This window comes from Aquila chrysaetos, chromosome 1 (genome assembly GCF_900496995.4).
Source record: "Aquila chrysaetos chrysaetos chromosome 1, bAquChr1.4, whole genome shotgun sequence".
NCBI classification, from domain to species: domain Eukaryota; kingdom Metazoa; phylum Chordata; class Aves; order Accipitriformes; family Accipitridae; genus Aquila; species Aquila chrysaetos.
Genome location: NC_044004.1, coordinates 11,681,096 through 11,708,413, shown reverse-complemented (window position 1 = coordinate 11,708,413; position 27,318 = coordinate 11,681,096). Strand labels below are relative to the sequence as shown.

Genomic DNA, 27,318 nt, shown 5'->3' with positions numbered 1-27,318 from the left:
GCCCTGTCTGCAATGGGTCTGTAAAAGGTACAGATTAAACCTGCATAAATGAAGTAAAATAAAACTATCACAGTAGTGACTTCTACAAAAAACATAAAACTACAGGGCATTTCTTCTACACGGAAGATGCAGTTTTGAAAAATTTTAAGCGCACAGGTATGCACATAAGTGTCATATTGCCATACTCAAGAATAAATTTTAAATAATACAAAGTATGAACTTCGCAACCACACTGCATTCTTCCCTAAGTTTAAATTTGCATTTCTGTTATTTGGTGGCTTATAACATTCTTAGTCTGTCTTGCCACTAAACATTTTTTTCCGAATACACTTATTTTTTTTGTGCCGAGTTGGCCTCAGACTCTTGCGTACGTGATCAAAAGCAGTAAGGCCCCATGTAGTCTGCTGGCATTTTGTGGTGTATATATATGGGTCATGCAAGCGCACTGCAAAACTTTACAGAACCAGCAGGATTTCATTATCCGTAGGTACAACCGCACTGGTTTTGGAGGGAAGGGGAATGTCGCTTTGTGTTATGATGTGGCCCAAAGAGTGAAGGCTTATGCCTCTGCTGCTTCCAGAAGCAGATGTCGGAGTCCCCTCTGCTGCTACCTGCTTGTATCACATGCAGCAATTTCTGTCACTTCATGCAGATGGCAGAGATCTGTGTTATGGTTGCAAGATGCAAAAATGATCAGGCAGGGGAACAGAAGCTGGCCACATTAACAAGGGGACTGGCTGGAAGAAGCAATTCTCAAAGGTAGTGGGAGAACATCCAGGCCCAGGGTTGGCCAAGGGCTCAGTATGGACTATGAACATGATAAAAGTACAGAAACTACTAGTTTGGTATTCTACTTTTTCCATCACATTTTCTTCCTCACCATCTTGATATATGTCCTTGCTACATTTCTTTTCTTTCAACCTAATCCTCTTATGGAGGTCATTTTCTAGTTCTGGACAGTACAGACATAGTAGAAGAGGACTGCAGGATAGTATTTCTGCATGTGACTTCCAAATTGGTTCCAGGAAGGTGCCGTTCCAGTATTGAGCAACAGGTGTGGAAAGAAAAGGGGGGGAAAAAAGGCATCGAGAAAGAGCATTTCAACCTGAAGCCAAATAAACAGACATTACTCTTCTAACTGGAAAACAGGTGAATCAGGCAGAGGTTCAAGGCTTCTTGCTCAGAACAGAAAAATTTACATCAAAATATTGCAGTTGTTGCATCTATTTACATTGCAAATCAATGAGATTGCTCAAATGAGAAAAGTTAAGCGTTCATAAAAAAGGATCCTGTACTTCAAAAAAATTACAATTTCTCTCTTGGTCTTCGCACAATGTTTTAATACAGTTTGGTTCCAAGCAAACAGTTGCAAAGCTAATTAGGAAAGCAAGACAGTAACAATAGGGAAGTAATAAAGGACTGCCCTGAAGAATAACCTCCGTGTTAATTTCAGCCTTGCGCTGACATTTTGAAATCTGTGTGTGTATGTGGCAATAAAAAATAATGCATGTTACTTTCAACTTGCTGAGAACTGCTGCAATTTCACTGAGAAATGCTGAGTTGAAAACCTTTTTACGTGGGAAGTGCTCCTGCTAGCAATTCAAATTCATGACTGGACAACAACGGCAAGCAAATCACAAGAGAATATTTCGGTTTGCAGTGTATTATCATCAATTATCTTGCATAACAATAACACAGCTCAGACACTTGGTAACCATCAATAATAACGATATTGTACCCTTATTCTGTCAGAAATACCATTACACGCAAATGCAGAGACGCTAGAAATTAAAATAAAATAAAAAACTGGTGATGGCAGTTGCCCAGAGAAGGACAACACTGGGGAGCTTAAAGGCAGGGAAGTAAACCGCTTCTTTAAGAGAGTCCTTCGAGGTTTCATTGCACAACCTCTATTTGAACTGTCTAAATTCAGGGCGGGGCCTCATTTCTGCTCGGCGGGGGAAAAAAAAAAAAGACTACGTAATGTACTGGGTTTTACTACGAAAAATGTACCGAGATTTGTTTCCTTGAAGAGGCGGGCCGCTGGGTGCCTGTCAGGTCTGTCAGCGTTCCCAGTTTCGAGTCCGCCCTCAGGAAGGAAGGCGTCTCCACGCTGCGGTACCGTAGCCGCTGTCACAACGATACAGACCTTCCTCAAACAGAAGCTATAAATTCGGTAAAAATCCTCCAGCCTACGTTTGCTTCTGGGAGCGGTCGGTACCCCGTATTCTTCAGCTGCAGGACGGCACCGCAGCAGTTTCTCGCCGCGCCCCACACGGCGGCAGGTGCGGCTCCCCGGGGAGGGCTGACAGGAGCCGCTCCCCGCCCGCCCCGGCCGCGGTCGTTGCGCCGTGAGGCGGCAGCCCGCGGCCGCCTCGCTTGGGGCTTCCGAGACCCGGCCCGGGCCGAAGGGACGCGGTACCTACCTGCGGCCGCCGCCGTCCCCGCCTCGGGAACTGACGGGAGCAGCCTGCGACGCGCTCCGCCTCTTCCCCCTGCGCGGCGGCGGCGGCAGGACCGGCGGGGCGGCCATGGGGCTGCTGCGGACGGCGGCTGTGCGGGATGGCGGCGCCGCGCTGCCTCACGGCTTCTGGGCGGCGGTGCGCGTCTGGCTGGAGAAGCCGCAGGTGGCCAACAGGCGGCTGTGCGGCGCCGCCATCGAGGCGGAGGGGACGGTGCCGCTCGGGGAGGGCGGGGAAGCATCTCCCCCCCTCGCCGCCGTGCGGGGAGGCGGGAGCGGCGGGGGGCGGGAGGCGCGAGCGGCGTCTGCCGGCGCTGCGGAGCTGGGCCGGCTCTGGCGGGAGGTGCGCGGCCAGCTGCCGGCGGGGCACGGGCACTTGCCGCCGCCCCTCACGGCCTGGGGCGGGCCGGGCCGCCGCTCCGAGCTCCGCGCCGTGCTGAGGACGCTGCTGCCCCGGGGGCGGCCCGGCGGCCCGCCCGCCCCGCCGACGAAGGAGCTGGCGGTCCAAGGTGAGGGGGAGGCCGGCTCCGAGGCGGTGAGAGGGGGCGGGACGGGGAGCGCCCGCCGGTGCCGGAGCGCAGCGTTTGCGGGCCGCTGCCTCTGTTGCAGACCTGCCCCCTCCGAGGCTGCCTCGCAAATGAGATAAATAGCTCTTTTTCCCTTACTTGTGGGAGTGCAGATGGATTTTTGTCCTTTTCGCGTGATTGGACTTTATCTTTTTTGTTGTTGTTGTTCTTGTGCTAGGAAGTGTTAGCAGTTGAAATACAAATTACAGAGATCAAACACCTGTAGGACTCTGGTTTAAACAACTCCCGCTTCAATCTTAGGAAATCGCAGTAGGGGAAGAGCTAATGCGCTCGGTAGGTGTCAGGTACTGCTGAGACAGGAAAAAGCACTTAGGGAAGCCAGGCACCCCGCTCCCGAAGAAGAGGTATAGAAAGTGGCTCATCTTTTTGTCTTAAAAAGAAGAGGCAAGGACTGTCATCGTGCCAGCTCCTGTTGTGAGTAAGCTGCCCGCACAAAACCGCCGCTTGTAGTGCAAATCTAATTACGGGCTTGTGATGGTAGCCTCTGAAAACGCAGAGTTAATGAAAAAATAGTAGGCAGCTGTGGCACCTGCCTGGCCAAGTTGAACTGTTTATGTCAACTTTCTTATTGTTTAGTATTGCTTAAAAACGAAGCTTGACTTCATGGTTTGGTTTTTTTTTTTACATTGTGTGGTGGTAATATGCTGCAGTAAATCCTACTAATATAAAGAAACATGCAGGGTAGAGGTTGACACCTTTTAAGAAATTTTGGGAAAAGTGTTGATGTGGATTAAATTCTGATACTAATGTTTTGAAAAGAATCAGAATTCTGGAAACATTTACAATTCAGAAAGAGCTATTGTCATTTATGGGGTACAGCTGACTTTGGATGCTCTTGTGGCCTATGATTCTTATCCTGATGCCTTCAAAAAAAAAAAGGCATATGTTGCAGTTTTGATTTATTTTTTCTTTTGATGTTAAGAGAAGATGTTCCTGAGCTACATCTAGAGAGCCTATCTGTAAGAAACAGCCTAGGAAAATAATTTTTTTAATTAATATGTTTAAAGTAAATAAATGTTAGGGGATCGGCTAAGGATGGGACGAGATAGCAAGACTTGATGTTTGCTCTATTGCTAATTATTCTTTCCTGTCTCTCTCAGAAAATTTTGGAATCCATTGAAATTTGATTACTTAGCCAATATAGCATTCTTAGTTTGAAGATTTGTAGTTGTTGGAACATCTGTTTTGATGGTAATTGAAAAAGCATTTTAAAAAATGAGAACTTAATAAGCTATTCTGAAGAAATCGCCTTGGATAAACAATAGCTAAAAAGACTTTTGTAACTGGTTTATAAAGTAATGATGTATATCATAGGCCATAAGGAATATAGTAAATGCTTTTAGAGTCACTTTATAGAAAGGATATAGGGAATAAATTAAGATATTAAGATTTAAAAAAAATCAGTAGCATGTGAATACTAGGCTTTAGCGTTCCATTCATATTTCGCTGCAGTCAGCTTTCTTTTTATTTGTAAGTTACTTCAAAAGGACACACTCTCCCTTGCTGTTTTTACTTGTGTAGGAGTTAATTATCCTGCATGCATGATTGATGTTAGAGAATGAAATGTGACAAAAGTTGCAGAGTTTCTTCTTGAAATACAGGAGAGGCACTCAAGTGCATTGCCAACTGTTTGTCAGCCCAGCTCAACTCTTCCAAAATCTCTAGTGTTTGGAATCTGTTACTGGACATAAATATTTTATTCCACAGGTGATAGAACCATTAAGATCAGTAGTGTGGTTGCTGAACATAACTTAATATATTAACATAGTACATGCGCCTTCATCTAAAAACAGGTCTTCTCTGGTAGTCTCCCTTCAGAGTTATGAGATACTAATTTAGGGATAGATAATGCATTTTTTCACAGTGTCTAGTCCAGGAATTGGGGAAGCTGCATGATGCTAGAAGGGAAGCCTAGCTATAATTAATTTTAATCACACAGTAGATCCTGTGTTTGAACATGGCAAAATTGATAGATACTAATAATATTATTATTTTTTAATATTGCACTGATTGTTTATCTAATACTGGGGTGACATGTAAGTCTGTTTATTTGGAATGTGCTTCCAGGACTCTGGATTTACTATGGGGTAGGGGAAAGCAGCAGTTTTATGCTAGAAAAATCTCATTGTCTAGCTTTTACTTTATTAAAATAGTTAGGTTTAAAGAAAATGAATAGTCTTACTGGTCAGCCTTAGATATTTTGGAAACCTCATGCAGCAGTGTTAACCAGAATGGTTTGTACCATAGAATAATGTATCACTGTTTACATATCTTTTCAGATGTTTACAATGGAACTGTGACTTTTCTGCCTTTGGAGGAAAACAGTGAAGGAAAATACCAGATTAAAAAGTGCAATATTTATCAAATTCAACTTACGCACGTAAAAGATGAGGAATGGTAAGTGCTGGGAGTGAGGGAGGAAGCAAACCATGAGATACTGCAAGGATCACATCATGTTTTAGTATTAGTATCTAGGCAATTTGGTTTGTTTAGTTTCCTGCTTGATTAATAAATGACAATAGTGGTGTGATCTTAGTGCATAGTGTTCAGTTAACAGAAACATCTACAATACCCAAAACAACACAAACCAAATCTGTTTCAACTTTGAATGTATACATTGACTGTACATGTGTGTGGTCTAGAAAAAGTATGCATATTCTGACCACGACGAGCTAGCTATGCCCGTGAGAGAGGTCAGGTTCTGTGGGTGTTAGTAAGGTTGAGGGTCAAATTGGAATTGGTGTGAACCTACTGAGCTTCAGTCATTGAAATGTAGACCGTTGCAGCTTGGTCCTGAGCATCTGAGGGCATAGCTGTAATGAAATCTGAATAAAATTCGAGATGATGAAATATTGAAATGTGCTGGCTGATATATTTTTCCTCCTAAATTTTCCTGTTGTTTTCATGAATTTCATGAATTCACTTCTACTAGTTAGTGTTTGGATCTCTTGCTAAGTCAGGTTGCTCATCATATGTGAGTCCTCAGTCACTGTGTTAAATGCAGCATGGACTCTCATCTGCAGTGTTTGAATTGGCAGATAATGAGCTGTCTAACAAAGTTCAGGGGAGACTGTTCCATTATTCAGTAACTTCACTGTTTTTATTTTTCCTTTTGGTTTTGTGTATTACATATTCCCTTATTCTCCAGTCTACTTTTATACCTCTGTTTGGTCTGCTGATTTTCTCCACTTAGTCATTGTTTTCTCTCTATTTGAGGTGGCTGAAATAATGAAATACACTGTATTTATATAAGATTTTTATTTTTAAAGGTCTCTGTCTATTGTAGCTCCATTTCCAGAAGATTGGTTTTCAGATGGAATTGCATACCCCAAACTAGCATGGCTTGGAAATGAACTTTTGTCCAAACTGGCTAAATGGTCTGTAGAGCAAAAGCCTAGTGAGTTTAAAAGTACACTCTCGCTCATTTCTGTAGCAAAATACAGCAAGGTTTATCAAAATCTTAAAGAAAAATACAAAGAGATGGTAAAGGTAAGTTTAGCAATAAATGCAGTAATAATATGCTTTCCTATATTTTTTTGTTGTTTGTTTAGTGAAACTGTTTCTTTTGCTAAATTTTTTTAATAAAAGAAGCAATTTAATTGAAACGTATGTTTTAATGGTTTTGTGTTTTGGGCTTTTGTTCTGTGTCTGTGTACTAACAATTTACGATTTGGAAGAACTGAACTGGAAAAGCAAGATTTGGAGCCAAATTCACACTAAATATCTGGAGGAGTTAGGTATTTTCCAGAATGTATCCCTTCTGATAAGAAGTAAGCGGTAGGTCAGTGGATGTAAATATTAAATCGTCCACACTAGAAGGCATAAATAAAGCACCTCCTTCTCCAAAACCTGAGAGAGTCTGGAAACAGCACTGGTTAGCAAGTAGGTTAAATTTCTTATTACTCTTTTTAAATTTGGATGCTATATTAATATGTGTTTGAGTTAGAGGAGCAATTTTGTATTATTGTTTTATCCTGGGGATCCCAGTAAACAACAGTGATCATCTTAAGTGCTGTGTGAAGTAATGCCTATATCCTTATACACCAGACTCTAGCTACAAGCAAAAAACTTGGTAAATGCTTTTATAAAACATATTGTGAAAATGTTGAAAGGTTCTACGGTTGATATTTCTGTACTAATAGAAAGATATAGATGAGAGGAAAATTGGACATGTGGGTAAGGTAATTGTGGAGTCATTAGCTCTGCAGTAGACAGTGTAGTGTTGAGCATTTTAATCTTTGTTTCAATTCCTCATTTACACAATATGGATAATACTTCCACTTTCTGTCTTCCTACTTCAGATTTTGACTCTTCGTGTTCTGTTGTGCCAGGATAATTCTATGCCTGTTATGTTGTGAAAATAAATTTACAAATGTTCATGTTATCAGTGTTGCACATAACAGGAATAATATAAGCATTTGTCTTCTGAGAGAGTTAAGCAAAAGGATGCATGCTCTACTACAGAACAGATGCAGCAGTTTCCTTCTTGTGACCTGCACATATGGAGCCATAATGTTCTTGGAAACTTTATTGATTGGATGACAGCAGACATCCTTTACGCTATGATTCTTTTTTGTGACTCACAAAATCAAACAGTCTTTATTTATATTCTTTGTGTGTATTTTTAATGAGGTTAAAATGCAAAATTCGTGAAGTCCAGAAACCTATTGAAGTAGATGAGTATCCAGATTGCTTTAACTGAGCACTTCCTGAAGTAATTTCAGATGGTGCAGAAAATAATTTTTCTCTATTTTTTTTCTGAAGGTGTGGCCTGAAGTGACAGACCCTGAGAAATTTGTTTATGAAGATGTTGCCATTGCCACTTACTTGCTGGTAGGGAACTGCTTTCCCTAATAATATTCTATAAGGTTCTATTTCCTAAAAATAGAACCTGTCTAAAGAAAATCAGTATTTTCATTTTATAGTTGTTGCATTTTTAAAAATAGAATGACCTGAAGTTATTACAGGCATACAATGCAAAAAGAAAGGGGTAGGAGAAAGGATGTGGGTTTTCTGGGGGTTGGGTTTTGTTTTTTTTTTTTTGCTTGTTTTTGGTGGGTTTTGTTTGTTTTTTTTCTTTTGCTCTCATTTGAGAGAGACAAAGTTCTTATCACAATGTTTTCAAGCATAACTTAAACTGAAAGTGGAATTCATGTCTATAACTATTCAAGTTGTGTTTGTATTCTGATCTTCTTTGGTAGTACTCTCAACAGCATTTCAAGGAATTACGTATAATAAGTCATAATGTAGATACCTCTTGCATCTTCTCTAAATCAGTATTTATAAGTAAGTTAGCCCATTTACAGAACTCGTTGAGGACTAATTTATTTTGATAATTGACTGTTTAAACTTAGAAACCCAGTTTCTTTTCCCATGAAGATTTTTAAAATTGTCTGGGGAAGCCTGATTGACCTATGCTCCTCTCAAAATCTTGATTATCACGTTGGTGTGACAGAACTTCTTACATCAGAGAAATGATCATGATGAAGTGGTCAGACAGTTCGACTAGATGAGCATTGTAGGTCCCTTCCAACTGAACTATTTTAATCTATGATACTGGCTTGTGGAAAGAGCTATATAGTAGATTTATCTTTTACCATTTTTACCACTGTGGTAATATTAGGTGTTGAAAATTAGTTGTAGCCACAAGAAGATTCTGTAATGACAGAATTTTTATGCACGAGTGCTAGTTTACAGTGATAATGTGTTTTAGCTGATGTAGCAGTAGTTTTCAAAAAGTTATTAAAGTCATCTAATAACTGGCTTATATAAATGAAAGCTTAAAGTATGGTTTTAATAACGTAGCCTCCTTGCAAAAATTTCAGGTATCTATGTGATGGTATATAATAACTCATTATTTAGAAGTACGTTAAACAGGTAGTTAAGAGAACGTAGGTCCAGTGTTAAATTTTTGTGTATTTATGACATCTACATCTGACCTCATTTTACTCTGCAGTCATATTAAGATCACCTACTGTCTAGGTACATGCCCAAAGAAGTAGCTATTCAGTTTCCATCGTGAGAAGCTCAGCAGGGGATGGAGGGTAGGTGTGATCTGTGTAGGAGGTGATTAGGGATTTCTGGGATACAGCCTAGAGTGCAAAAAGTGCAATGATTGGTACATCTACAAATGTAAACATAGCCTGATAATCTCATAGATTATCTGCAGTTTCCTTCCCTCTAGCAAAACTGACAAATTAACAGGTAGCAACGTTACAAATACTAATTTTTGTGGTTAAATACTCTTGAGGATTTTTGTCAGTCATAGTAAAAAATGTGTGCAGGGTTCATGAATGGGTGCTCTGTAGCTTCTCATTGAAGGAAAAAGAGTTTGACAGTGATAGAGACTAATCCGTGCCCTGCAGACAAACATCCGATTATTATCTAATTATGAATTACATAACTACGTAAAAGTAACTACTTATGTACAGGGCACGGACTAGAATTGGGCTAAAAGCTTTGGGGTCCCTTTAGCTGATGTAGAATTTGGGGTAGCTGACTGTTGCTAGGTAAGTTTCACTTTGTTCAGTAGAAGGTGATGCTACATGTACCAGTATATAGCCAACTGATTACAAAGAACATTTTGGTTTTTATTTTCAGCTCTGCCACCAATTCTTTCTTTAATGCAGTGGATATGAATGCTTCTGTGGTGTTACTTGCAGAGACACTGTTGAAGTTTACTTGCTACTTCCCTTGCATCCTCTGTTCATCTCTTGCACCCTTTGTTTTAGCAGCTTATTTTACATTTGTGCTCAGTCTAGCCCAGGGTTGTACAGCCTTGATTAATTTCAACTTCCAGTGACTCAGAAGGGAGCAGAGGATGTGCTTAGCACTTAGGAAAATGATTGATATTTTGCAACATAATTCCTGCCCCTCTCCATAAACAGTTTAGGGGCTTTTGAGTTTTTTTTTTCCTCTCAAGTTATTTTCGCTGTGAGTACAGTGAATGTCTTCTGTCACATCTGCATTCTCTCCCAGCTTTCTCCTTTAATTTCCAATAATCCTTGCTGCTTTCTTACAGGGAAACTTGAGAGCAGAAGTCTAAAATATTTTCTTTTCTTGTCTTAGATTCTTTGGGAAGAAGAGAGAAAGGAAAAAGGGTTGACCAAGAAGCAGTCATTTGTAGATCTTGGATGTGGAAATGGTCTGCTGGTTCATATTCTAAACAATGAAGGGGTAAATAGAGTGCTTTTTTAAAATAATAATTAAAAACCAGAAAGTCAATATTCTTGTTATGCTTTTCTTTTATCTGGCATGCAGATAGCCAAAATTCAGTTAATTCATGTAGCTAAAATAGGATTTGGTCACTCTAGTTACCAGGAGAAAATCTTAGCAGAGCTTTAGAATCATAGAATCATAGAACCATTTAGGTTGGAAAAGACCTTCAAGATCATCGAGTCCAACCATCAACCGTGCCCACTAAACCATGTCCTGAAGTACCCCGTCCACTCGCTTTTTTGAATACCTTCAGGGATGGTGACTCAACCACTTCCCTGGGCAGCCTATTCCAATGTTTGACAACCTTCTCAGTAAAAAAAATTTTCCTAATATCTAACCTAAATCTCCCTTGCCTCAACTTGAGGCCATTTCCTCTTGTCCTATCTCCAGCCACCTGACAGAAGAGACCAGCACCCACCTCACTACAACCTCCTTTCAGGCAGTTGTAGAGAGCGAAAAGGTCTCCCCTCAGCCTCCTCTTTGCTAGACTAAACAGCCCCAGCTCCCTCAGCCGCTCCTCATAAGACTTGTGCTCCAGGCCCCTCACCAGCTTGGTTGTCCTTCTCTGGACACGCTCCAGCACCTCAATGTCTTTCCTGGAGTGAGGGGCCCAAAACTGAACACAGTACTCGAGGTGCGGCCTCACCAGTGCCCAGTACAGGGGAACAATCACCTCCCTGCTCCTGCTGGCCACACGATTTCTGATACAGGCCAGGATGCCGTTGGCCTTCTGGGCCACCTGGGCACACTGCTGGCTCGTATTCAGCTGTCAACCAGCACCCCCAGGCCTTTCTCTGCCGGGCAGCTTTCCAGCCACTCTTCCCCAAGCCTGTAGAGCTGCATGGGGTTGTTGTGACCCAAGTGCAGGACCCGGCACTTGGCCTTGTTGAACTTCATATGATTGGCCTCAGCCCATCGACCCAGCCTGTCCAGATCTCTTTGTAGAGCCTCCCTACCCTCAAGCAGATTGACCCTGCCTGCCAGCTTGGTGTCGTCTGCGAACTTGCTGAGGGTGCACTCAATCCCCTCATCCAAATCATCGATAAAGATATTAAACAGAACAGGGCCCAACACTGAGCCCTGGGGAACACCACTTGTGACTGGCCGCCAACTGGATTTCACCCCATTCACCACAAGAAACCTTTCACTTATTTATCTATTTTTATTAGCGCAATTCATTTCAATTCAAGGCTATTTTTCTGAGGTAAGAAACTCAGAGGGAAAAGAAAAAGTAGTGATGTAATTTAGTTATGCTATAGATGAACCAAAAAGGAATGGGGAATCTTAACACAGAGATTCTCTCTTGCAAGATGTTTTTCATGAGCTTAATTTTATAGAAATTGAGTTCTGCTTGTCATGTCCTGAAAATGTTTTTCAATATCTTTAAAAACAATCCTGGGATTTGTTAATTGTGAAAATGCCTAACAACATACTATGTTTTCGGGAGTGAAAAAGTGGCAACAGCAAAATTCAGTTTCTTAAGGCATAGTTTCTGAAACAGCAACAAAAAAAGGTCAGTGAGATTGAACAAAACCCAGTGAACTTGGGTCTGTCTGTTTTAGAAAATTGTATTTTCCACTTTTGGAACAACATGGTAAAATTTGTAGAGGAAATGAGTATCTCTTATTAGATCAGTGGATGTCACTGGTGGGGGAAGGTCCCAAGTTCTCGTAACACAAGCTCTCTATCCTTCTGTGGCCAGAAAAATTGATCTAATACAAGATGCTGTTTTCCCTGTAGACATTTATTTTTGTACATCATTAGGTCATCACTGCTGTAGCACTGACAAACATTGTTGACTGTCAAAAAATGATGTGTGTGAGAGTTTCATGAGACTTTTTTGGCTAGTTCTGCACAGGCTTCTTGAAGTTCAAATACTGTTGCTTATGAATTCTTTGTTTCTTGCTTTAGTTTCCAGTCTCATTTCCTCTTCCCATCAGTTCACACAGGGAAAAGCATGCTTGGCTTCCAGCAGCCTAACTGACTTAGTTGAAAGGTGGTTCTCCAGCAAGAACTACTTAGAATAGCACTTTTCTCTGAGTGCTGTGGGCGCTACAGTATTACTCACCTTATGAAAGGTTTTGATATTTTAAAAACAAACAAAAAACAATACCTCTGCTTTTACTTTGGTAGAGATCCAGATTTTCAAGAGCAGTCTCAATAGGTGTGCCCAGGTAAAATTTCAAACCAGATATATTCTTAATGTTTCCTAGTCTTTCCATTCATGTTTAGAAGGGAAAGAAGGGATTAAAAGTATTCAGCTTCTGCCTGAAATGGTGAAGCTATGTTTCATTATGTGTCTAAATTTTAGTATGAATGAAATAATCAATGTTAATACATACATTTAGTGAGCCTGTTTGACAGTTTCTGCTAAAAGTAGTACTTAAAAATGATACTTTTTGTTCAAATATTTCAGCATCCAGGTAGAGGAATTGATGTGAGGAGAAGAAAAATATGGGACATGTATGGACCAGAAACTCATTTAGAGGTATTATGCAAATGTATGTCAATCTTATTGATGTGTAACCTTATTAATTTGTTCATTGCTTCAGGTTGTGTTGATGCAAATGTAATCAAACGTACCGGCTTACAGACAGTTGTCTGAAGTGATCTGTTGGTTTGGTATGATGCCACCCATAGGTCTTGTGGGATTGTAAAGTAAGTTGTAATGGGAATTATGAGAACAATGCTGTATCATGCCCTTGCATATTTGCAACATACTGATTTTTTAGCTGAGAAGACTAGCGTGACTTCCTACTGCATGTACAGACATGCACACCATGAAACAATCTTTGATTTTACTGCAAGATCAATATAAGCAGCTTTGTTTGCACCACTGTACCTCATAAAAGGTATTAGTATCCAAAGTTGTGAGTAGTTTATTCTTGAAAGAGATTCTGAGCTTCTAGTGCTGTGTGCTGGTTTGGGGTCAAAATTGTTGAACCTCAAAGGAGCCAGTCCTCTGCTGTACTGACCTTGTGGTAAATAATTGCAATAATAGCCTTCAAAACAATGAACAGGAAAATGAGTCTGAAAGAAGGATCATATTTCAAGTTCCAGATTAGCATTTTTATGAGAAAAGGAACAATTCAAGCACAGGAATGTTCACTTTAACTCCAGCTGTTCTTGGTCTGATACTCGTTAAAGTGTGGTACTGATGAACAGTTGCCCTTTGGAGGTGAGGTGTTTCTGGTTTCTTGTTCTCTAGTCTCCTAAAATTTCTCGCTCTTTTCTCTCAAAAATTGTCAGCTTCCAACATATTAAAATAATTTTCCACCTGTAGTTACTATCTAGTAGTTTTGTTTAAAAGTTAATTCAACATATCTTTGAATGCTAACAACTCACATTAAATCAAAAAAAGAGCAGCAGTTTTCACAGATGGGATGTGGGGCTTTCACAGTCTTGTGCAGCCTTCTCTTTGCTACCCTGCCATTTTGGGTACAGATTGGCAAAACTGCCAGATTCCTTTGCTGCAGTCTGCAACAAGATCTTACTGAAAGGCTTCAGGAAACAATCCAAAACATCAAGCTGTGGTGCTCTTTTGTTCCTGTTGTACTATATTAAGTCACTTCTGATCATACCAAACAGCAGCATCTCTTTTCCTTCATGTTATAAATTCCTTTTTCTGCCCATGTTTCTGTATTGTGGAAATCTTTGAATTCTCTGCATTCGTTTCGTATTAAGGTCTGGCTGTTTACAGTTTCTCAGATTTCTTGACTCATAGGGAAACTTCTGAGCATCAGCGGTGCCTCTCTGCAGCATGAGGGAACAAAATAGAAAAGGATGTTTTTTGTCTTTTAAAAAATGAGAGGGGAAAAAAACCACAGAGAACACTTGAAAAAGCCAGACAGAAACAATACAAATATCTAAAATATGTATGTAAGGAAAGCACTAATTTATGTGGGAAGGAGTTATATAACAAATAGGAAGGGTGAAATGGTTTTACAAGGCTGCTGTAGCCACAGGAGCCACAGAAGGAGAAAGCACCTGCTCACAGCCTTTTGTTACCCTCGAAGCTAATTTTGTTTTGATCTTTACTTAAAGCATGAGTTGCAGGATGAATATTGCCATCTGTGACACTCAGTGCCAGTATTAACAATAAAAATGAATGTAACAGGTGGCACTCTGCATTGCCAAACTGCTGTCAGACGTGGCGAATATAAATTTGATTATGGATGACTGTCAAAAGGTGGAGTGTGGCACTGGTAATTCACGCTATGGCTAAATTGAATGATCAAAACTGAAAGGTAACATAGGAGTAACTTATTTAATCAACCATAAGAAAACACTTACCAAACACTTGGTTTAACATCTACTATCCTGCCAAAAATAAATTTGTTACCTATATTATCTAGAAATGTATATACATAACTAAAAATGGTCAGAGATGTAGTATTTAAAGTGAACAATAATACACCATACTGATAATAAGAACACCTAAGACAGTGCTTTCTGAAGAGGGGAATTGGGATGTAACAGAGGTAGTCTGAGATTTCTGAAATTCCTTAATAAGTGGGTTTGGTTTTTTAAATTCCTATACAGATAATACTTTGCATATACATGTGAATTTTGAGCTAACATGGATTTTGTATATAAAAAGAGAGTGTGAGCATCATTTTCAGGGCTTTTCCTAAAGGTCTATGGAGATTCAAATTTAAAAATTTTTCAAATCTGCCCAATAATTACTTTGAGATTCATACAGGTTTTTAGAGAAGAGTATGTACTTCCTTCCATAGTATCAACAGCTTTAAGTACTTTATTTACTGAACTTAGTTCAAGGTAAAAAAAACGTCTGTGTGAGAGAGAAACATTAAAGGCACTCTAGAACTTTTAAAATTTAACCTGTATGAAGAATTCATCCTGTTTGGTGGTTGGTTTTGGGTTTTTGTGGGGTTTTGTTTGTTTATTGGGGGGGTTTGTTTGTTTGTTTGTTTATAAAGAATATCAGGATAGGGTATTCTTGAGACTAATCACTATTCTGTGAGTCAATATTGTGGTGGGAAGACTTCTGTGCTGATGTCTCCTCAATCCATATATATTGAATTTCCATGAGGCAAAATACTATTCTAAAGGCCACCAAAGAAGCCTTCTTTCTCTAACCTATTGTTTCCTATTTTTGCTCCTGATTTTGCATATGTCATAAGGTAGTCTTTGACACAACTTGGAAGGGGATGGAATGGCAACATAGAGGGCAAGTGTTAGGTTTATTATAGGTGAATGATAGGGTGTGAAGAGTGGTCTTCTGTATATTAGGATTTGATTTGGGAAGAGTCTGTGAAAGAAGAGAAGATGGTAGTGAAGCTGTGTTCTGATTAATTGCTGTGTGAGTCCTAGGACTGTAAGACATAGCAAATTAAGTGGCTTTCTGAAAAATTGAGTCCAGACATACAGGTGATAGAAGGAGAATGGCAAGAAATCATAATCTGATGTATGATATTTGTTTACAAATACTTAGGGTGCCAGATATCTTAATCAGAATTGTTATTCCACTTTGTGACCAATGTTTTGTGGGTAGCTGTTGCTAAATTATATCTTTGTAGCTATAAAAAATTACTACCTGGTAAAAGTGCAGACTGAGGAAAACTTTGTTGGTGTCTGTGGTTCTTATTCACCTTGTATTTGTCAGCTCGTATAATTTTATACTGCTGCTTAGTGCTTTATTAACAAATAAAATGCATTTAAAGAAACCTGTAATAAAATTCAGTTAATGTATTGTTTGTTTTTTTAGGAGTCTACAATCATGCCAGGTGACAGTCATCTCTTTCCAGATACTGACTGGCTCATAGGAAACCATTCAGATGAATTAACACCATGGATACCTGTAATTGCAGCTAGGTATTTGTGAAAGGAGGGGAATGGGAGGGAAGGAATTAAAAAAACTAAAACCCAAACCAAACAAACAAACCACCTCAAAACATAATTACCTATGTGGGCTTGGTGAAAACTTGTCACTCTTGCAAGCCACACTTGCTGTCCTTGGAGGACTTGCTGCTTTTGATGCCAGTTGATTATTTTTACAAAATGTTTCTATTCCTGCGGAGAAGCACAGATGTAGTATTTACTTTCTCATAGAAGTCAGTACACGATTTTGCTTTTGAAGTTCAAAAACCAGAACTGATTTCTATTCTTTAGATATGAATCTGTTGTTTGAGTTTTTGTTGGTTTTTTTAAAATAAAATTGCTGTTGGTTCTGCTTTTCCTTGAACCATTGTGCTCTTCACAACCAGCTGCAATAGTTTAATATCTAGAGATTTAGTCCAGCAAGCCAAGTTGGCACAGTAATTTGCTATAGCAAATACTTTGTGAAACAGTATTTTTGATTATGCTAATCTACTGAAAGAGGAACATATAAATATTACTTCACGAAGCTCTGTCACTTAATGAGAACTTCCATTGTTGCTTGTATCTGATGGGTTATTTGTTAATTTTGTGTGTTCTCTGAAATAACTTTCCATTCAGCAGTTTGTTATCCTTCTTGTAGGTCTTCCTATTCATGCTGCTACTTTGTGCTGCCATGTTGCTTCTTTGATTTTCATGGAAAATACAGCCGAAGACAAAGCAAGAAAACTCAGTACAGAGAGTATCTTGATTTTGTTGCCGAAGTGGGATCTGTATGCGGCTTTCACGTGGAAGAAGATTGCCTTAGAATTCCATCAACAAAAAGGGTAATTTTGTGTAGGGCTTTTGTCTTTCTTTTTTTAAAGCTGCTAGCTGTCTGAAACATATGGATGTTTTCTTCATTATTATTGTTTGTTCATTATTATTGTTGTAAGATCAGGCTATAGTCAGCTGCATTACTTGAGACAATATGCTCTGAAGAGAGACTAAAAATACTCATTGTTTTCTTGGGTATTCTGCTCTTAACGTCATAGGTACAACCCTAAAGACAAGAAAGAATGGAAGATTTTATGGTTATTTCTTATGCCACCCTATAGGATGGAAAACTTACAAAACTAATTTTTTCCTTAATTTTTCCAGCTGCCTATATTGCTTATTTGTACTTAATTTTTCTTTTGTAGTTTCTTTTTGTACTTAATTTTTCATGTCCCGTGAAATTCAAAGTGAAGTGTTCTCAGAGTAGGAAGAGTTGTCCAGCTTTAATTTTGTAAATAATCTGAGGGTCAGGAACAATATTTTTGCTGTGTGCTTGTATGGCATGATGGATTATGGTTTGATTACTTGATTTCTTCTGTGGCACCAATATTTGAAAACTAAAGTTAAAACCCCCTCAGAAATTAACGAGCATTGAGTTTGAATGGATATCTCCTGTAAGTAGATTTAGAAGCCTGCATAAGACATGTGCGGGTTGGGGGGCTGTGTGTAAGTATGGGACTCTGTGGAAATAGTGGTTTATCTATTTCTATTACAATAGGTAAGCCTTATTGGAAAAAACAGGATCTATCCACCTGCAGAATGTGCTCTGATTGACAAGCAGATAACACAGTATATTAATAATCGTCAGACCTGTGCTGTGGTCATGTGTGACAGAAGAGTTGGATTTAATCATAAGGATCACTCTGATGGTTTACGCAAAGAAGCAGGCTCAGAACTTCCTGAAAATGAGACTGCTGGTACAACTTGGATGCCTGGATTTCAACCCAGAGAAAAAGTAGTACAAATCAGAAACTGTGCTTCCCTCCCTCGAGATTTTGTAGATGATGTGGTTCTCAATGTGGCAAACTTGCTGTTAAATGCAACCCCCCCAAAATCATGTTCTAATATGCATGGTGGAAATACAAATATCTGGAATCAAGGAGGTGAGATTGTCTTTCCTTTACATTATCTTTTGCTTTTGCTGGTAGAGGATTCTTTTTCCAATGAATTTATGTGTTTGTGAATTTAGTAAGTGAAATAGATTTTAGGAAATACCAAGAACAGTACAGTAGCAATCAAAGGCTTTTTTTCCCCCCACTATGTTTTATTGCACACTAGGATGCAGATAAGGCATATAAGAATATTTTGAATTTGGTGTGGGTTTTTTCCCCTCTACACTTAAATACTAGGACAGAATTGATTTTTATTAAAAAACCCAAACCAAACCCAGAACTCCTCCCCATTTACCAAAACAGAACACTCTACATCTATTTGGGGAGAATATTAAGTTTCTTTTTGGATAGTTGCATAATAATTAGCTATAATTCTGTAAGAATTGCGTAAGAAGTGCTTTGAAGTGGCATTTCGTTACGGCATAGTTAGGAATTTTTAATTTAGTCTTAGGAAGAAAGCATAGAAGTTGATGTTAAATTTATAAGCATTCAGTTCTCACTACTATAATCTTTCCACTTTCCTCCATCCATTTTTATTACTTACTGTAGTTTGTCATATGTTAGTTACTGTTACAGGAGATCCTTTGAGTCATTCTCTCATCTCTCTAATTAGATGCATGTAAACAGTGCTTATTGCAATGAGGGTTATATGCTACTGTAAAAACAGCAGGGGGAAAAAAATACATCTTACTGTGGAAATTCTGACTTTATTCCTGTAGAATGAAAGCTGCTATTTTACAGACAGTATACATATAAAATATATATCATGCATGATATTGGGAGTACAAAGTTGCTGCAGTACTGGTAAATAATTCATAGATTCTGCTCATAATCATTAACTTATATAGAAGTTATATATAAAATCTTAAGAAAATTTATACATTTTTAATAGCTACACCATTATTTATTGCAGAAAGCCTTTCTTTGAAAGAAGTAGCAGAACATTTAAATAAAGAGACTTTAAAAAGGCTAAAGAGTGAATATGGAGGCCTGCAGACACTACTCAAGAACAATCATCAAGTATTCGAAGGTAAAGTAGGGGTTTGGGGTTTTGTTTTGTTTTTCTCTAATCATCTGTTTTACCTCCTCTATATGCAGTTAAACTCAACTGAAAAATTACTATAGTGGTGGTTTTTAACCGCTTTCTATACCTGTCATGGTTTAACCACAGCCGGCAGCCAAACACCACGCAGCCGCTCACTCACCTCCCTCACAGTGGGATGGGGGAGAGAATCGGAAGGGCAAAACTGAGAAAACTCTCGTGGGCTGAGACAAAGACAGTTCAATAGGCAAAGCAAAAGCTGTGCATGCAAGCAAAGCAAAACAAGGAATTCATTCACCACTTCCCATTGGCAGGCAGGTGTTCAGCCGTCTCCAGGAAAGCAGGGCTCCATCACATGCAACGGCCACCTGGGAAGACAAATGCCATAACTCCAAACATCCCCCATTCCTCCTTCTTACCACAGCTTTACATGCTGAGTGTGATGTCATATGGTCTGGAATAGCCCTCTGGTCAGTTGGGGTCAGCTGTCCCAGCCGTGTCTCCTCCTAACTTCTTGCACGCCCCCAGGCTACTTGCTGGTGGGGAGGTGTGAGGAGCAGAAAAGGCCTTGACTTGGTAAGCACTGCTCAGCAATAATGAAAACATCCCTGTATTATGAACACTGTTTCCAGCACAAACCCAAAACATAGCCCCATACTAGCTACTGTGAAGAAAATTAACTCTATCCCAGCCAAAACCAGCACAGTACCTTTGTGGAAAACTGAATATGTGCCCATTGCTCCAAGATAATGTTAGTAAAATTCTTTTTGAATGAGATTGGTAAGGCATCCATCAGCAAAGTGTTGTTCTAGACTGACTGTATCTGAAAAGACAACCCTTTAGTTGAAGTGGCTAATATGATGCTATTGTTTGACTTAGAGAATTTTTATTTTTCCTATAAAGTATTGATGATTTTGGGGCCATGAAATGTAGAGCAAGTTCACTAAAGCATTTAACTGAGACAGTCTGGCCTTACCAAGCCCCATAGTGTAAATGCCGACACAAAACAAAACTAAATCTCCATAAGAAGCTGTAACTGTTGAGGCTTGCTGTATTTATATAGCCTGTAGTAGCATGGCAGAAACAACTCAGTAGCAAGTTTCTGTGGTTGGCTGGGTTTGTTGATAGCTGTTTTTTGTTTTGTTTTGGTTTTTTTTCCTGTTGTAATGTGGTGTTGGTGTGTTTTGTGTGGTTGTTTTTGACTTGGTTTTTTTTGTCAGTATGGAGTTTTGCAAAATTAAGGTCTAGCTTTGCAGAAATACAAGATCTTCAAGGTTTTATCAGTATTAAGGCTGCTTCAGGTTTGGAAGTGTGTTAACTTCTTGTGTCCCAACAGTTCTACATTAGCTGTAAAATGTTGATCAACTAATCCATGGCAAATAATCCTAAGTATGCAACGTAATTGCTGCCAGTGGTTAATTTAGCCAAGTTTAGCATCCACTAAGGATTTCTGTGCACTTGGCCATTATAAAATGTGAAGCTGTACTGAAATCCTTTTGAATTACTATCCATTGAAAAGAGTTGGTCACACTGCATTCATTATGTGTCTGAATTTGATTCCCTGTCATTAGGGATAGGTGGAGTAGATTTACAACCTGTTACATGGAATGAGCATTTTAATTTGGCATGGATGCTGTCTGCACATTACCTCTGAAGAAAGACTAGGGTTAAGGGCAAGTCTTTCTCAGTAATTTAGGTCACATGGAAACTGTGTGGGGCTTCAGTAAAGACCATTTGATTTGTTCCTTCAGTAGCATGTCACCATAACAAGGGACTTTTATCAGCAGGTGGTCTGGAAGGACATTGCTCATGCCAAAGAGGACAGAGAAGAACATGGCTACAGCTCTTGTCATCTTTACTGAAGTGTTGCTCTTTTAAAGACATGGAAAACAGATGCACACACACAAAAAAGAAAGGACTTAGCGTAACTGATCTGTGGCAGTTTCTTTTGATCAGACATCTTGTCCAATACAGGACTGATTTTCTAGAAAAAAATATGTTTGATCATAAATAGCACTGTATCTGCTCATTTTTCTTCATCTTTTGAGAGAGATTTTAAAGCTCTGCTGAACCTGCTTCTGGATTGGCTTTGTATGAGTTCAGATCTATTTGTGTATCACAACGAAACTTGGAGGGATTAATTCATCCAGGCCTGAATGTGTGATGTTAAGCTTTCACTAGACTCGTTACCTTTTGAGTAGCGATTATCAGAATGCAGAATGGTATCGTTAACTATTCCAGGCTACAAGTTTGTGATACAGAAGGTATGATTGAAGCAGAATATGAAAATAGAGCATGGCAACTTAGAAGTGGCAGATTTTCCCCTCCTCATTTTCACTGTTGTTTTTCATGTATGTTTTTTCTTTCTCTCTATTAACTTCCTTTTATTCTGTTTTGTTTAGACATTTAAGGAGTTGACAGGTTCACAAATGTGTGTGTGCAGTTTATGGTCCTAACACAGCAAATTAATTTAAAAAACCCCAAATCTTTATTAAGCAATGATAATTCATATGAAGGATTAGACTTGTCATCTCTTCAGTGCAGTGTATTTTTGGGTCAGTGAACCATTGTCTTTGCAAGAGCATTTCTGCATAGTAACAGTAGTAGAAGAGTCTTACTAGATTTTTTGCTGGTAATCACATTTAAAATGTGGAGTAATGAAGTTTTGAACATGGGAAAGATTACAGTTCTTGAATTTGAAACTTCTTTGTCTGGACTTGCAATCTAAATTCAGAGGATTTCAGTCTAAATGATCCTAACTGCTGTATTTAAAACAAACAAACCAGCCTCTACAAAGATGATACAAAGGTGCCTGAAACTATTCAGCATCACAATAAAACATCTCACAGGGAAATCAATCAATTCTTCTTTTTGTGAATATAAATATTGAGTTTAGCCCAGCAGTCATATTCTTTCTTGTGTTTGGAATCTAAACAGATAGGGAATGCTTTCAAGTGAGACAAAAATAGTGTTTCACAAAATCATCACAATACTTCCCTGGGGGCGTGTCTATATTATCTTGGTTTGTTGTACACTTCTTTCTATTTCTGTACAAATGGCAGATTTGTTTTTGCCTGAGTGATCCATTTGTAGAATATATATTTTATTCACAGAATGCCCTATGCATTTTTTCCAGTATAATTCCCATGGCTGTCTATTAACAGTGGCATTTTTGTTTGTTTTTAAATCTTAGTTCTAAATGGGAGAGTTCATATTCGTGACTGGAGAAAAGAGAAACCATCAAGGAAAACTAAGCCTGAAGTGAAACGACACCTTTCAGCTGAAGCATTTAAAACACGGCTCTGTTGGTTTTTCATTCATCATCCTGATGGTTGTTCTTTGCCTTCTGAATCTTGCCCATATGCTCATGGGACTGAGGACCTAAGGCAGTCTCAGGTTATTAAAAAGAAAAAACATCTACAGTAATAAAAGGCTGCCACTTAAATGTTTATGCTTGTGTACATAACTAAATCTATGATTGACTTCGGGACTGCCTGATGCATGAAGATCTGTACAATAATATGGAGGGGTTTTCCTCATTCCTATGCATCATATTTTCCGGTTGGTTTACAAGTTCTCCTGTATTTTTAATTCTTTGATTTTGTTATTAACATGCAAAAGGTATAGTAAAGTATGTATATACTTCTGGATTTTGTCATGGCTTGTCTAACATGCATTTGTGTAAGTAGAAAAGTCTAAAAACTTAATTTTCTGAGACACTCTTCATGATGTACATGATGTGGCATTTTCAAACCCTGAAAATTAGCTGGTTTGTTCCAAACTTTCCAGGAGGATATATAGTTTCTTATGACTCACAGTGGCTCTTGGGAGTCAGAAATTGAAGAGATTTCGCTCTTTCCTGACCTGACAGCTTACTCTCCATTACTATGGAGTAATAATATATATTACCCTTCTTTTCTTGGTCAGACCCTAGTTGTCCTGTCCTACCTTTTCGTACTGATTTAAAATGAGTTTTGGTTTGAAGAATAACTTTCTGGGAAATTACTGTGGAAGTCTTCACATGTTTGTGTAGGTTTGTAGGGCTCTGTAGACCATGCTGTCCTTTCCCTCTTTTTTTAAAGTAAGGAGTAACAGTAGAAAATGTGTTTAATAATATTGGAATGGTAGGGTTTCTGCTTATCAGATAACAAAGGAATGTCTTAGCACCTTGAGCAGGTTATGATTTTCTTTGGTAGACTCTTATTTTCTTTAAAAGGTTTAACTTTTAAAGTTAAATGTGCATCCAAAGAAGGACAATGAAGCTGGTGAAGGGTCTAGAGCACAAGACTTATAAGGAGCAGCTGAGGTAACTGGGGTTCTTTAGTCTGGAGAAAAGGAGGCTGAGGGGAGACCCTATCGCTCTCTACAGCTACCCGAAAGGAGGTTGTAGCGAGGTGGGTACTGGTCTCTTCTATCAAGTAACTAGTGATAGGACGAGAGGAAATGGCCTCAAGTTGCTCCAGGGCAGGTTTAGATTGGATATTAGAAAAAAAATTATTTACTGAAAGGGTTGTCAGGCATTGGAACAGGCTGCCCAGGGAAGTGGTTGAGTTACCATCCCTGGAGGTATTTAAAAGACATTTAGAGGTGGCACTTAGGGACATGGTTTAGTGGTGGACTTGGCAGTGTTAGGTTAATGGTTGGACTCAATGATCTTAAGGGTCTTCTCCAACTTAAACGATTCTGTGAACTTAGCAGAAATCCTTATTATTACTTAGTGACAGTCATTGAACTAGTGTCATCATTCATATCTGTCAACTGCTAAGTGCTTGTAAAGTTCAATATCTGCTGTATAAGCTCTGAGACAGGGGATCGTGTTGCTTCTCGCCTAGCTTGTATACTGATAGTGTGGGAACCCTGCTCTGATCTACTAAGACAAGATGTTGATTCCAAATCCTACTGAAGAAAGGGCAAGATTTTAAAAAAAAGTTACTAAAGAAGAAGTGTGGTGGTGAGAGCAATGACGTAGAAACTGATTGCAGAACAAAGAGGTCTAGGGGTAAGAGTGAATAACCATGTGAGAACTCTGTTAAGAGCTCAGGGAACCTGAAGTACAAAGGAAGGAAATAATTGAAGACAAAGCAGAGGTAAAATGAAAGATGATACTGGAAACACTTTTCAAAACAGTTCCAAAGCCCCTTTTCTCACACCCTGACTTTAAGCCAACAGGTTGCAGTCCATTGCATGCAGAAGAAACAGGGTCTAAATCTACTGACAGGGTGGGAGCAAAGTACTGACTGAAGTATTTTATGTTCCCCCTTCTTTTACATTTCTCTTCTGATCCTGGAAAAAGCAGCTGTTGCTAGATAACAACCCTGATAACTGCAGCAAGGCCTTAACTTATGGATCACGTACCACATTATCATAGAATCATTTAGGTTGGAAAAGACCTTCAAGATCGTCGAGTCCAACCATCATCCATGCCCACTAAACCATGTTCTGCTTATCCAGTATGCCGTGTGGTACAGCTACCTGCCCTACCTCTAACAGGACCTGTGGTGGGCTCTGAGCCTTCCCCCATGGCTCTGGTCTGCAGTGTTGTATACTGTGTCCTGAATTTAGCACTAATCAGTGGTGTATTACAGTCATTACGGAGCTTGCACATTTTAAAAAGAAATTACCTTCAGGTGAATCACATTCTAAGGGGCAACTTGGCTGTAGTTCAGTTAAGGTTATTAGACTAAGGGAAGAATAGTATAAGCCAGGTAAACTGCAACTCCTTATCAAGCAGGGCAGCACAGTAAGGGAACACAGTTGATAGTGTAGTTACTGTTGTAAGAATATCAGAACTTAGCTTATTGAGGGGACAAGAGTTGAGAAAAGCCATGAAATTTTATGAACTTGCATGTAATCAAGTGATGATGTTGCCTTAGCCTTTGTTTGGCTACACGCAGAGTAGGAAGCGTTCCCCAAGATGCTTATTTACTGTGGTAAACATACTGATACGTTTGATGATGATGTAAAATTAAGTTCATGCTATCTCCAGATGGAGATTGCTTCCAATGGTGCAAAGAGCAAAAATGGACTCAATTCTTTTCCAGTCACTGGTGTCTTCCCTAATGATTCACCTTGGGGTAGGATGGGTTTGACTTGAAACAGGTGATTTCCTGAGTTAGAGTTCACCTGTGGAGCCCCTCAGACAGACTTGCAGGAAGTCAGGGTTAAGAAGCTGGAAGAAGGTTGGTTGTATTTTGGTTTGATTTATTTTTTTTTTCCTTCTTTCTAATAAATGTGGAATGAAATACCTGCTTGACTCATTGAAGTCAAAAATATACACATGATAAGACTAGTGAATTAGTTTTAAAACTACCTTCTTTATTGTTTGTGCAATGCTATGATAATGAGCATAGCATACTATACTACTGTAGTATGCCGCCTGCCTCCTTTGTATAGACTTTGTTTCTGAACTCACCAGCATGCAGATCTGTCACAGGTGCATGATGACTGTTCTCCTTCCTGTTTGGCATCACTGCAGGTGGCAAGCCAGCCAGTAAATCTCCTGTAATTACAGAAACTTCCCTGTTGTTTGGAGAAGTGGTAAGAGAACACTTTTGCATCCAAATGCCAGCCTTATATAATTCTGCATTTAAATGTGAAGGTAACCGCTGAAGGCGTAAAATAGCTCTACTTTATCTAAATTCTGTATCTTGTTGCTTTCTCTGTGATCCACAGTCTTAAAATGGCATTAATACAATATTCAGCTTTGGCAGTGGATGAAGTACTATGCAGAGTAAGAATCAGTTTCACTATAGATAAAAAAGCTCTTGCTCCACAAGGGATTCAAGCATAAAGTCTCAATCATTCAGGTAACACTGTCATTTTACTACTTAGTTTATTAGCATCACTACCCATTAGTTAATTTGGCTTTATTTGAAGCTTATTTTATAGAGGGAAAATAATTGCTGTTGTAGATACCTCACAAGAGTGAGACTATAAAGAGAAGTTAGATATCAGATTGCAGTCAGAAATGCTGGGATCTAGAGGTTTTATATTTTCATCTGTAAATGAGCTACAGTTTCATTAAATCTATAGAAATACTCTAAAATAAAAACAAACAAAAAAATCTATGTTTACATTCTCCCTTTAACATCAGTACAGGACTGAATTTTAGCTTTTCATCAGATCCCTAAAACTGGAAAAAAAAAATGACAATAGAATATTTTTACTTGTGGAATATCTCTATATAGCTTCAGAACAGTCTATTTTCTGGCACATTTCAGACCAGGAAAATTTTCATGGATGTATTATTTGGATTGTCTGTTTACAGTATTACTGCTACTACTTCATGTTATAAATTATTAGCCCAGATTTAGAGCAGTTCCTAGAGGAAGTCTTAACAGCTTGTCTGACAGCAATATAGGTCTCTAGGTATGCTTTCTAATACAATTAGTCTGGGTTCTGGGGCTTGTTTGTTCAGATTCAAAGTTTTAAATGATAATTAACTATCTTTGGTGATCTTAGCATGTTTTTATGAGCTAGAATCTAGCTTTAGCTATATAAAGTAGGCAAGAGTGAGCAATCAATAGTTTTGCTTGGGGCATCATAATGACAAATATTTCAGAATCAACAGAGATGAAATATAAAATCTGGAACAGTCCTACTAAGTGACAGCTAAAACAAATATTGAGACAGGTGTCCACTAAAGTGTCTAAACGTTTGGCATCAACTGAAGTCAGATGTTATGTTTTGTTATGGCTGGTAACTTCTGTTTATATAACTGAAAGAGTATTTTCATAGAGAAATTGCAATTAATTGGGAATTCACCCAGAGTGTAGTGCCGACGTGTTACTGCAATGAATACTTTTCACAGTCACCTTTTCTGCTATTGTATCGTGCTGGACCTGTGAGTAGAATCTTAAGATTTTCCTCCAGGGTGTTGGCGCATTTCCTCTTGCAGAAGCCTGCTGCAGCAGCACTGCATTTATGTGGCAATGGTTTCATGACTGGGCTTTGCGTGTTGTGAGTAGTTTTTAGTGAACACCTTTATTTGGGCCTGCTGAGTTTATGCGTTTTGTTTGTATTATAACTTAATGTTCATATTTATCAGGTAGAAAAACGTAACTGTTTCAGTGCTCATTTACCATCTTCTTACAAGCACTGCTTTAAGCCACATCTAACTGGGTGCTACAATGCTGCCAGGTGAAATCTGCTCAGTGATTGCAGCCCAGCTCCTCTCTTCCCTCTACAATTTTATTATAACAGGTTTCAACAGCTCTAGATGGGCGAGTGTAGCTTCGGATTCCT

At 39.1% G+C, this 27,318-nt stretch overlaps 2 protein-coding genes across 9 annotated transcripts in view; one reads left to right on the top strand and one right to left on the bottom strand.

Annotated features, from left to right (window-relative positions):
• ACOX3 (acyl-CoA oxidase 3, pristanoyl) overlaps positions 1–2,543 on the bottom strand; it is a 38,223-nt gene extending 35,680 nt beyond the window's left edge. For 2 of the 7 annotated variants that reach the window (XR_005932072.1, XM_030025434.2), the window contains exon 1: positions 2,014–2,409. The gene's annotated coding sequence lies outside the window, so the exon portion shown is untranslated. The other 5 variants (XM_030025009.2, XM_030025189.2, XM_030025096.2 and 2 more) reach the window with 5 other exon arrangements.
• Positions 2,514–22,724, top strand: TRMT44 (tRNA methyltransferase 44 homolog). Of its 2 annotated transcripts, XM_030025641.1 has the most exons (11): positions 2,514–2,970; positions 5,328–5,445; positions 6,318–6,537; positions 7,813–7,881; positions 10,117–10,224; positions 12,683–12,754; positions 15,995–16,101; positions 16,748–16,931; positions 17,639–18,023; positions 18,946–19,062; positions 22,268–22,724. In XM_030025641.1, exons 1-11 carry the CDS (start codon positions 2,532–2,534, stop codon positions 22,498–22,500), a joined length of 2,052 nt encoding a protein of 683 aa, XP_029881501.1. In that variant the 5' UTR covers positions 2,514–2,531; the 3' UTR covers positions 22,501–22,724. The 2 variants fall into 2 exon arrangements, with proteins under 2 accessions (XP_029881501.1, XP_029881577.1); XM_030025717.1 differs by lacking the exon at positions 12,683–12,754.
• The last annotated feature ends 4,594 nt before the right edge of the window (positions 22,725–27,318 follow it).